At 36.3% G+C, this 12,670-nt stretch overlaps 1 protein-coding gene across 4 annotated transcripts in view; it reads right to left on the bottom strand.

Annotated features, from left to right (window-relative positions):
* The window catches only part of ZC3H11A (zinc finger CCCH-type containing 11A), a 28,883-nt gene that overhangs the window by 10,361 nt on the left and 5,852 nt on the right, over positions 1-12,670 (bottom strand). For all 4 annotated transcript variants that reach the window (XM_079937216.1, XM_079937213.1, XM_079937215.1 and 1 more), the window contains exons 3-10: positions 10,219-10,342; positions 8,455-8,658; positions 8,213-8,329; positions 7,872-7,952; positions 6,518-6,628; positions 5,646-5,708; positions 4,188-4,286; positions 2,065-2,133 (exon numbers count right to left, since the gene is read on the bottom strand). In XM_079937216.1, coding sequence (XP_079793342.1) covers positions 2,065-2,133; positions 4,188-4,286; positions 5,646-5,708; positions 6,518-6,628; positions 7,872-7,952; positions 8,213-8,329; positions 8,455-8,658; positions 10,219-10,342 — 868 coding nt within the window. The remainder of the gene's footprint in view (positions 1-2,064; positions 2,134-4,187; positions 4,287-5,645; positions 5,709-6,517; positions 6,629-7,871; positions 7,953-8,212; positions 8,330-8,454; positions 8,659-10,218; positions 10,343-12,670) is intronic.

The following is a 12,670-nucleotide window of genomic DNA, read 5'->3' as shown; positions in this document are numbered from 1 at the left end:
ATTATCATACTAAGTGAAGTAAGCAGAAAGACAAATACCGCATACTATCACTTACATGTGGAATCTAAAATATGACACAAATGAACTTATCTATGAAACAGAAATAGACTCACAGACATAGAGAATAGACTTGTGGTTGCCAAGGGCGGGGGGTGGAGGAGGGATGGATTAGAAGTTTGGGATTAGGAGATGCAAACTATTACATATAGAATGTATAAACAACAAAGTCCTACTTATAGCACAGGAAACTATATTCACTATCCTGTGATAAACCATAATGGAAAAAATACGAAAAAGAATGTGTACATATGTATAAATGAATCACTCTGCTATACAGCAGAAATTAATGTAACATTGTAAACCAACTATATACTTCAACAAAATAAATTTTTAAAAATAAAAAATAAATTACTTTTTAAAAAAGAAAGAAGCCCCAGAACTGCCTGAAATCAGGCTGTACAAAAGGAGAAATCAGAGAACTAAAAAAAGTTCTTGGAAAATAAAAAACCAAGTGACAAAATAAATCCAATCTAATTAAAAAAAAAAAAAAAAAGACAAGGCTAGTAGAATATCAGCCATCTAGAACAGGGTCAGCAAACTATATAGTCCATGGGCCAAATATGGCCATGGTCTAAATTTTATAAATAAAGCTTTACTGGAACACAGCCATACTCATCCATTTACATACTGCAAATGGCTGCTTTCACACTACAGTGGCATAGTTGAGTAGTTGCAACAAGAGATTGTGAACCTCAAAGTCTAAAACATTTACCATCTGATCCTTCATAGAAAAAGTGTGTCAATTCCTAATCTAGAAAATATAACCAAGCAAAAGTCATAGAAAGTGAGGCAAAAAAACAAAGGAATGGAAAGTATGAAGGCAAGGTTAAGATACATGGAGCATATGTCCAAAAGTTCCAACATCTAATAACAATTCCATAAAGAGAAAACAAAAAGAAGGGTGGGGAGGACATGCTCAAAGAAATCAGAGGAATATTTTCTACAACTAAAAAAGTTAGTTAAAAAAAAAAAAAAAGTTAGTTAAGTCCTTAAATTCAAAGGACCCACTAAACAGTGAGCATAATGAACAAAAAGATCCATGTTTAGATCTATCATAGTGAAGTCCCAGCCTAGTAGGAAGAAATAAGAGGAAATCCTCAAAGTTTCTGAAGAGTAAATTCAGGTTGTTTACAAAAGAATGTTTGACATCAGATTCCCTTTTTATGATACTTATCCTTATCTAAAGATAAGGATAGGGTGAAAAAGGAAAAGCACAGGCTAACACCATTCATACGTATAGATATAAAAATTTAAATGCATTACTGAATCCAGCAATAAAATATTTTAATAAAAAAGCTGGATGGCTGAATACACAAAATGTTCATTATATTATTCTTTAAAATTGAACACAGGTATATACACTTAGGTAGTTATATCTCACAATTTTAAAAGTCTAAAAATTAGAGTACAGGAGGAATATGATGAAGAAAATTAAAATTACTTAAAAGTTCAACACCCAGATAAAACCAATGTTAATATTTCAGTGTATCTTTTTTTCTAGGCATATATTTTTATAAAACTGGAAATCACCTCACATGTGGACATTTTCCCTAAGGAATATGTTTCTATAATAAGAAAATAAATTTCATTCCCCACCCCCCCAAAAAAGATTCATATGTTGCCCTAAGACAAAAGCACTTGTATATACTTTCATAACCTTTCTTCGTTCAATACAAGGAGATAAGTTTCCCATATCATTATTGTTCAGAACATGGCTTTTCATGACAGCAATTATTTTAGTACATAACTATCTTAATTCCTTTTTGTTAGATATTTAGATTATTTCTAATTTCTGGTTATTAATGCTATCATAAACAATCATTTTGCCACCTTTAACTACAAAAAGAGAACTCATTCCAGTGAGAAAACTATTACTTAAAAAGCAAACCCACAAAAAACAGAAAACGTAAGCCCCAACATAACTCAAAAGGTAAACTGGAGAAAAACCAAAGATTTTAACAGCAAGGAAAAAAATATCAGGAGCTGGCATTAGAGTTTACCTACCTGCTGCCTCCTCATTGTTTAGACCAGCTGACAAGCCTAATCGCTCCTTCAGAGACTTGGAAACTTGAACTGTTTAAAAAAAAAAAAAAAAAAGTTGGGGACTCCCCTGGTGGTGCAGTGGTTAAGAATCTGCCTGCCAATGCAGGAGACACGGGTTCAAGCCCTGCTCCGGGAAGATCCCACATGCTGCAGAGCAACTAAGCCCATGTGCCACAACTACTGAGCCTGTGCTCTAGAGCCCATGAGCTACAACTACTGAAGACCATGCACCTAGAGCCCACAGCAATCAATCAATCAATCAATCAACAAACACTGTCTTAAAAAAAAAAAAAGTTGAACAGAGACTTTCTATAGGTCAAAAATCTTTTTCAGAGGTCACGAATTAGGCTTATACTTGTTTTCTAATGAAAATGCTTTTCAAAAATCTATTCAGGTCTTACAACTTCTTCTTCACAGTACAGATAGATCTATACAAATAATGGATTCTCTAGAGCACTTTGGAAAGCACAAAGAAAAAGTCCTCTCTTTTACATCTGAAAAGCAAAAATTACTGAATTTAAGGAAATAATTTTGTTACTGTGCAACATTCTAAAATCTTATTGGCATCAAAAGGCTTTTTCCCCCCTAGATCCATCTGAAATATGCTCTTTAGTTATGAGAGTCTTCAATACGATTGATAGGCAAAAGGGAAGGAAATTTGACTGCAAAGAAAAGAAAATTAACTTCTGTTTACAGCTTTCAGAATACAGGAAAGCCCCCAAACAAGAAAGTCTACTCGTCAAAGCCTCTCGGGCTAGGGGAGAAGTGGAAAGAAGTGTCTTATCTTCGGCAGAAGTTAAAACTAAACACAAGAAGGAAAAAACATTTTTTTTTTCAAGTAATTAACACCACTGCTTCACTGCAAGTGAGACAAAGGGAAAAAAATCCAACCCTTTACTTCCTTCTATAAATAAAACTTCAACTATAAAATCATTCTAACTTCCAAATATCTCTCAAATTAGTCTGCATCTCTTCATACCAACTTCCAGAACACTAAATCTATGACACTAACTCCTCTTGCCTGGATTATTTTAACAGCCTGCTAACTCATTCCTGGACAGCACTCTTATCCCCTTTCTCCATATTTTAGATGATGGTTCCAAAATGCCAATATGAGGATCTCTGATCCTTGTTTATAACCTTCCCATTGTTTGCTACTATCTTAGGATAAGCCCAAACTCTCTAATATGGCTTAAAAGTTTCTGTTATCAGCAGTCCTCAAACTTTTTGGCACCAGGGACCAGTTTCGTGGAAGACAATTTTTCCACGGACCCAAGGTGGGGAGGGGGTGGTTTTGGGATGATTCAAGCGCATTACGTTTATTGTGCATTTATTTCTATTATTATTACATTGTAACATATAATTAAATAATTATACAACTCACCATAATGCTGACAGGAGGCAGAGCTCAGGGGGTAATGCGAGCTATGGTGAGTGGCTGTAAATACAGATGAAGCTTCACTTGCTCACCTGCTGCTCACCTCCTGCTGTGCGGCCCAGTTCCTAACAGGCCACAGACAGCTACCTGTCCGTGACCCGGGGGTTGGGGACTCCTGCTCTATACGACCAATCCCTTCTTCCTCTCCAGTTACCATGCTCTTCATTCCAATTCTGATTCAGTCACAGTGAGTCCCTTGAGCTCTGTGCCTTCTGTGTATTATACTCTCTGCCTCTGGCCCTTCAACTTTACCTGGCTAAATCATATTTCAGGTCTAAGCTTCAATATCATTTCCTCTGGGAAACTTTCCCTGACAGATGGTGAGATTAGGGGCCCTTCCTATGTGCTCCCATAACACTGTGTACTTTCTCTGTCACAGAATTTATCACAATATATGTAAAGATTCCTATCTGCCATTATACTACAAGCTCCTGAGGTCTGTGATGGTGTTTATTTTTATCCAATGGTGTCTACCTAGAATCCAGCAGAGTAAACATTCAAATGTTTGTTGAACGAATAATAAAACAGACACAAGAAGATAATAATGTTATTAACCTGAACAAAAAGAATGACAAACCATACCTGTTAACATTACAAGAGACAAGTGTCAAGATTACACACACAAAGTATATTAGAACAAAAGTACCTTTCTTTGGTGTTCTGTCAGTGTCAGTCTCTGGAGCTTCAACTTTCTTCCCTAGCCTTTGTGCAAGGCTATGCTTTAATGGAGGATCACTGTCGCAACCTACAAACAGAGAGAGGGAACTCAGTTTAAGATTTCAAGCCAACCTTTAGCAAGGTCAAGAAATACAGGCAAAAACAGACAATGTAGAATAATTCTGTAAGTTTTCTGCATTTATATGATGTGTTCATTCACTAGCTTCCTTATAACTCAATGTTAGAGAAGGAATAAAAATGTCCCAGAAAAAAGAGGTAAGGAAGGAGATAAAAAAATTAGAATGCACAAATTAACATTTACCAAATAACTAAAACTATAAATGGAGGATTATAAACCCTGATTAAAGCTGAAATTCAGGAATAGGAGTATGTGAAAAAAAAATCTTCATGCACAAAAAATATCTTTAACTGGCCAACTGTTGAATTCTAGGTCGATCTGTGATTAAATACAACTGGGATGATTAGGAGGACAGCAAAAGAACCATAAAATTAAAAATTTTCCAGGGACATGAAGACTCCAAAGGCCAAAGAGCCCCTTTCTTCAATTCCAGGTAAGAAATCTAAGGTTATGAAAGATGCTGTATCTTACCCAAGTCACCAATTAGTGACAGAGCCAGGACTTGAACCAAGTTTCCTGACTCCTGGTTTATTGCATTACACTGGTCAATACAAGCTGTTTAAATGTCAAAAGTTTTTAAAAACTATTCTTTGGATCACTTGACTGAAGGTAGAACTTTAGCAGGGTCCCATAAAAACTTTAAAGACCCTACACAGAATGTACTTTTCTCTCTCCTCTTATTTGTAATTTAAATATACAACCCCAAATCACAAAGTTTATTACACATATGCTGATATTAAAATAGATTATTTCCGTAATTTTTTACCTAAATTTCTCAGGCAGCGAGAATGGTATAAAACAAAACACAAAACAGATAAGATTTCATATTCATAAGCACATTTTAAAGGAGTATGAAGGAACCTCTGAAGTCAGATAAGATTTTCAAAATAATTATTTTGAGACAGATACACTAGGGTCAGTACACAGTAATTCAGTTACATGGTAAAATACTTCCCTAAGTATAAAATAGCACTAATAAATTCAAGGACTGAATTTATATTAACTGGACACTTTGTTTTCCCTCTAAAAACTCAAATTTCAATTTATCCATACAAATAGAGGTATTCTTTACTCTTTTTTAAACCGAGTACCTTCTAAAAAGTTGGCCATAATCTAATTAAAACACTATAAATTTGTATAACTTTGCACATGTCAAAAACATGAAGAGATTTTATACATGCTTTCAGCCAGAAATACAAGGGAGTTAATATCAATATTGACACGGCATTTGTATAAAGAGAATTTTGGAGGAGATATGTAATGCACAAACAAGCAGAAAACAGAGGATATGCTCAAAACTTATCTCACCTCCTGAAAATTTGTGTTTCCCCAGTCTCTCCGTTAGACTCAATCTTACCAAAGGTTCTTCTCCTAAAATGGCAAAAACAGAATTTCTCTACCATTAGCCAATTTTTCCGTATTCAGTAACTACTAATGGGTACAAAGTATGCTCTGATATTAAAGTCTCTTGGAAATCAGATCTCAGTCTTAAGGAAAACTACCCACATTAAAAGAAAAAAAAATCAACCTATTAAATAATAATTTAAATAACCAAATGCACAGTCCAAAGGGAAGCAATAGCACAGTCCTAATTAATAGTAGCTAAGTACACAAAGACAAGCTGTGTCTAACCAATTGATTATAAAACCCAAGCTATACTTTTGCTTGTGCACTTCCATATGTTAAATGAAATCATACTTTACTCCACTGCTAACTCTCCTATATAACGTTCCTTGATCACCCCAGCAAAAAGTGAGATCTCTTTCCTTTGATTCTTTGTTGTCTGAATGGCACATTTTAATGTATCTGCATACTACAATTACTTGTGTCATATTCCTTATCAGATTTAAAACTATTAAGGGAAAAAGACTTTTACATTTTTCTATAACTTAAAAGGTATATTACAGTTCTTTACTTACAATGGACAGTCAATAAATTTGTTGGATAAAATAAACAGTATATGTAGAAATCAAATACAATACATAATGTGAGAGCTGCATGATTAAGAATTTCATCTTTTTAAACAGTAGGGGCAAATGCACTAATTTTTCATCGTTCTATCCAATCAACATACTGAAGACTCCCTGCAAATCCACCAATATACCCAACCCAAGCATTTTGCTCTCCCAGTCATTTAAAAGTAGTAGGCTGACACCTCTTAAGACCTACCTATACCTCACCTTGTTTGTTGGACAGAGTTACTGTCCTCACCACAGTCCGGACATTCTCTTTTTCAGGACCTGGAATGGTCTGTGGTTGGAGTAAAAGACTGGAAACTCCTGAAGAACCTTCTAAATATAGAGAGTCAAAAACAGTAAATAATTTATGGAAAATACAGCTATCAGAAGTCAAGAAATTCTGTTTTTGAGACCAGGTAAATCCAACACAGACCACTGGACTACAAGTCAATCAGTTTTTGTGTTCCTGTTTGCCTACAGTGAAATGGAGTAGGGAAAGGGGAGATAATCTTATTTTTTATCTGCCTTTGGCACAATGTGAAAGTAAAATATAAAACTGTTTTGAGTGACTCAGGCACTCAATGTACTTTTATTTACTAGGAAGGCTAACATTATTCTAAAGTTAACCTCAGAAGCACATTAGCTATTAAGTGTGTTAATTCAATCTTTTCCATCTATATTCAATTATCTGCAAAACACAACTCCAAAGTTGCTACGGAACAATCCTTAGCAAGAAGGCACTTAGAACCAACCATTTGATTCTCTCTAAATGCATTTCACACTATATAATTTTTAGGGTTGGAAATATAGATCAACCAGGCTAAGGCAAGCACCAGAAGAAAATCCTAGTAGCTCTTGAGGAAGAATTCACCTACTAAAAAATTAACTTTTTCCTCTTTTAAGTAATAGTTTAGGGAATTCCCTGGCGGTCCAGTGGTCAGGACTCCATGCGTCCACTCCAGGGGGCATGGGTTCAATAACCTCGTTGGGGAATTAAGATCCTGCAAGCCATGCAATGCGTTCAAAAAAACAAACAAACAAAAAAAACAAAAACCTTATGTGCTATTCTTTAGTTATATTTCTCAAAATAAACAAGTTCTTTCAGGTTCTTCATTGTATGTGCCTAGCTCTGAACAGTTAGGGACTGAAACAGCTGCAATGGGTTAAAAAAGCAACTGTGATTTAAATAAGACTGTGTTTTACTTCAAAGAAGCCACAAAAATCAAAATCTATTTGCTCATTTTGGTTGGTGTCAAGTGTCCTTATTATCAGAAGTATCTTTTTTTTTTTTGGCTGCATTGGGTCTTCATTGCTGCAGAAGTGTCCTTTCTATTCTTCTGTAGCAACATTCAATCCTCTGTGTCAGGATTTCCCTGGTGGTCCAGTGGTTAAGACACCACACTCCCAATGCAGGGGGCCTGGGTTCCATCCCTGGTCAGGGAACTAGATCCCACATGCATGCCGCAACTAAGGAACCTGCCTGCCGCAACTGAGACCCGGGGGAACCAAGTCAATAAATAAATAAATTTATTTATTAAAAAAAAAATCCTCCATGTCAAAACTCCTGATAACTCACCACCTTGCTTCTTTGATTTTTCCTTCATTTTCTTTGATTTAATTTCTTCAAGAGTTTTTATCCCAAAATTCAAACATTCACCTAGGAATGCAAATAGCAACCACATGAGGAACCAGCACCATTTCACCTCTGCAGTTTATTTGTACACAGCTGGCATTCAAATGTTTGTTCAATGAATAAGAGAAATTAAGTGTGTGTGTGTGTGTATAATGGGCGCAAGGAAGATGGAGGTGGTGGTAATCATGAACTAAATTTCAAAGGTATTTAAAATAGTCTGGACTCACTCAACAGTGCTGTAAGATTTATGAGCAGGAACCAGCATCAATATAGCCTCTTCTTACCTTGTTTTAAATTGACCCCAGGTTTCCGGGCAGAAGCCACTCGTAATCCATTATGAACTTCAGGAGTTGGTTGCAGGGTAGGTGTTTTGGTTTCATCACCTTCCTCAGAAAACTGATCTATATTATCAAAATTTAAGGCAAATTCCCAATTAAAAACAGGTCTACTAGAGCTTCAAGTCTGATTCTAATTCACTAAGTTACCCTGATCATTTACTTGCCTTAAAGAAAGAGCTAAAGCTTACCATCATCATCTTCATCATCATCTGCAGCATTGATTACCACTGGTGGATGTGTAGGGCTAGGAACATTTTCTGAACTTTCTACTTTCATAATACTTCGCAGTTGAGGAGAGGGATTAGACTGGACAGATAATTTGCTCTGTTGAACTGTGAGCTGGCTAGCCTTCACTTCCTCTTCTGGTGACTCAGGCACAGTGGGCAACACAGCTAGACATACAAAGTTAGTCATAAATTAAAAATAGAAGATACAGTCCCAATTCATCAAAAATCTCTGACAGAACAGTATGGAGGTTCCTTAAAAAACTAAAAATATAACTGCCATATATCTCAGCAATCCCACTACTGGGCAAATACCCTGAGAAAACCATAATTCAAAAAGAGTCACGTACCACAATGGTCATTGCAGCTCTATTTACAATAGCCAGGACATGGAAGCAATCTAAGTGTCCAACAACAGATGAATGGATAAAGAAGATGTGGCACATATATACAATACAATATTACTCAGCCATAAAAAGAAACGAAATTGAGTTACTGGTAGTGAGGTGGATGGACCTAGAGTCTGTCATACAGAGTGAGGTAAGTCAGAAAGAGAAAAACAAATATCGTATGCTAACACATATATATGGAATCTAAAAAAAAAATGGTTCTGATGAACCTAGGGGCAGGACAGGAATAAACACATAGACGTAAAGAATGGACTTGAGGACACGGGGAGAGGGAAGGATAAGCTGGGACGAAGTGAGAGAGTAACACTGACATATATACACTACCAAATGTAAAATAAATAGCTAGTGGGAAGCAGCTGCATAGCACAGGGAGATCAGCTTGGTGCTCTGTGACCACCTAGAGGGGTGGGATAGGGAGGGTGGGAGGGAGATGCAAGAGGGAGGAGATATGGGGATATATGTATAGCTGATTCACTCTGTTATAAAGCAGAAACTAACACACCATCGTAAAGCAATTATACTCCAATAAAGATGTTTTTTTTTTAAAAAAAAATCTCCAACCACCTATCATAAGTTTGGTGATTTTCTTTGAGCATTATGTCCTTTAAATTCATGTCTTTTAATTAAAATTTTAATCTGCGCTTCCCTGGTGGTGCAGTGGTTGAGAGTCCGCCTGCCGATGCAGGGGACACGGGTTCGTGCCCCGGTCTGGGAAGATCCCACATGCCGCGGAGCGGCTGGGCCCGTGAGCCATGGCCGCTGGGCCTGTGCTCCAAAACGGGAGAGGCCACAACAGTGAGAGGCCCGCATACCGCAAAAAATAAATATAAATAAATAAATAAAGCTTGTGTTTCCTTATTTAAAAAAAAAAAAAATCTGGCCACAGAAAATATATAAACAAATGGGCAGGGCTTCATTTCAATAAATCTTTATTTTACAAAACAGGTGGAAGACCAGACTTGCCAACACCCCTGGCCTGGAGAATCAAATTTCTTTTGAAAATCTCTATAGATATGATAAGAAAATGGGAAATGAGGTAATAAGCTGTAGTAATCTAAACTATCTTGCCAAGAAACATTTGTGAAGCAGCATGGATTTTGGAAACAAAGTTTTAATCGTGACTGCTATTTTATTGGCTTATGACTGTGTACAAGTCATTTAACCTTAATAAAGTTCAATTCCCTCATCTGTGAAGTGAAAATAATACTGCTCTCTCACAAGACTAAAAGAAGGCAATGTTTATAAAGTACTCTGTACATTGTGCATGTAGGTGTTCATTATACAGTAACTATTCTTTCAAAATTGAAACGAATCTCACTTTTGCTTGGAGGTAGGAAAAGGCCATCAACAAAACGTCCTCTGTTGTGATGAAAAGCACAGTTTAGTTTCTGACATCCCACTGGCTGATTTTCCCAATAACAAGGAATCTCACTGCGTTTTTTCTGTAAGAGGAAAAACACATTATTTTCAAATAAAAAATAGTGTGACCTGTATTAATTTGGTCATGTTTTCTGGACAAAGTTCATACAAGGTTAAAAAATCTGAGGCATGTGAAATGATTTTGAGTATGAGGAAGAAGGGCTGCTGAAAGTAACTTATTCTAGCATGACAGAGAGATGAAAGGAACAGGGAAGTAGTCTGCTGCTATTCTTTCCTCCTTGCCCTAATCCTTGAACCCCTAAATGTCTACATTTAATTTAGAAAAGCAGGGTAATATAGTAGGTAAGACTATGGAATCAAGGATAAGAGTCAAGAATCTCTATTATGTTACTTATTGACCATGTGATGTCAAATAATTTAATACCTCTTAGTCTCACTTTCCTCAGCTATAAAATGGGAGTAACAGTAGCTATTAATTAGTTTCTCATGAGAATTAAATGAAATAATGTACACGAAGCACTTAGCACACAGAAAAGATGCAATAAACTGCAGTTATTATTTGAAGCTGATAGTTCAAGACTTGGAAAAATTCTTCCTCTTCCCATTCGTGACTTCTAAAGGTTCATGTAACACACTAGGATGGTTATCTTTCCTTCCCAAGCTACCTCGCTCTTATAAAGGGGAACAAGAAAAACAAGAATACTGGTACATCTAGAATGATTTGCTGGATAACAGGATATATGTCCAAGAGAAACACATACATAAGTTCTAATATACACATTAGATGTATATAAAGAATATTCAAAGAACACTATTTGTAACAGCTCCAAAATGGAAACAAACCAAATGTACATCAACACTAGAAAGGATAAATACATTGTAGTATATTCATAAAATACAATGCTATCCAGTAATGAGAGGGAATAAACTTAACACCATGGGTGCGGAACGAAAGAAGCCAGACACAAAAGAGCACATCTTGTATAATTCCATTTATGTAAAGACCAAAACAGTTAAAACTCCTCTATTGCAGAGTAGTCAAGATGGTGATTAGTTTTGGGGGTGTGGTGAGTGACAATGAAGAGATAAAGGGGGAAGACAGAGTGTTGGAAATGTTCTATTTCTTGATCAGGGTGCTGGTCTAGTAAGTATATTCACTTTGTGAAAATTCTTCAACTTGTAAGATTATGGTATGTGCACATTTCTATATATACTTTAACAAACAGTTCAATAAAGAAAAAAAAAGACGTGATAAGCACTTCTGAAAAGCAACTAAATTCTGATTAATAACCTGCATTATGTTGGACCTCTCATAATAAGCAGCCTAAGGATTAAATTTCCAGGAAAGAACAGAAGCACTACTTCAGAAATCTTTAAATATGGAGGAAAGAAACAGAGGAACAATGATCATTACAAAAAGATCCTTAAATGTATCAAAAGGGGCAAAGATCCCAATATCTACTATATTGGGAGACTGATAATTTGATAATACACTGTGTTGGTAGGGATGTGGAAGAATCATGGAGTCCCACATACTGATAATGAAAATATAAATTAGCTCAACATCTCTGAAAGTGATTGGGTAAAAACTATGTAAAAAATTTATCTCCTGCATTTACTGCCACATATTTTTAAAAAGTATAGCAAATAGGGCTTCTCTAGTGGCGCAGTGGTTGGGAGTCCACCTGCCGAGGCGGGGGATGCGGGTTTGTGCCCCGGTCCGGGAGGATCCCGCGTGCCGTGGAGCGGCTGGGCCCGTGGGCCGTGGCCGCTGGGCCTGTGCGTCCGGAGCCTGTGCTCCGCGGCGGGAGAGGCCGCAGCAGTGAGAGGCCCGCGTACCGCAAAAAAAAAAAAAGTATAGCAAATAACTTTGCCTCTGAAAAAACTGGATAGAATTTATTAGTCTCCCGTTACACTTAAAAGGTAGGTATAATAGATACCATTGTTTTTTAGAATAACAACAATTATTCTATTACTCCTTGAGGCAGAATCTAATGCCAATCTTCCTTGTTCCTGGATTTGTGTTTGCTTAAGTTTTTACTTCTTTCCTGAAAGCAATCTTCAAATTACTGGATGACTACTGTGATAGCATCCTCTTTATACAGGAGTCACATGACGTTTATTTGATCTGTTTAATACTTTTACTGAATTTTGTTTCAAAATAAAAAGTAATACATAAGCAAAGAAGATGACTTGGAAAATAAAATTAATGCCTGTTAGGCCATTACCCAGTGAGAGTCACTTATTTTGGTATAGAATTCTTTTTCTTAAAAAACAAAAACAAAAACCTGTAGAATGGATTGATTCACACTTAAAAGAAAGTTGTTCCATATAATTCTGTACATTTTCACTTAGCAACACATCCTCCATAGTAACATTCTCCTGTATGA

This window comes from Stenella coeruleoalba, assembly GCF_951394435.1.
Source record: "Stenella coeruleoalba genome assembly, chromosome: 1".
Lineage (NCBI taxonomy): Eukaryota > Metazoa > Chordata > Mammalia > Artiodactyla > Delphinidae > Stenella > Stenella coeruleoalba.
The sequence above is the reverse complement of the archived record's forward strand: the minus strand, read 5'-3'. Positions and strand labels throughout refer to the sequence as shown.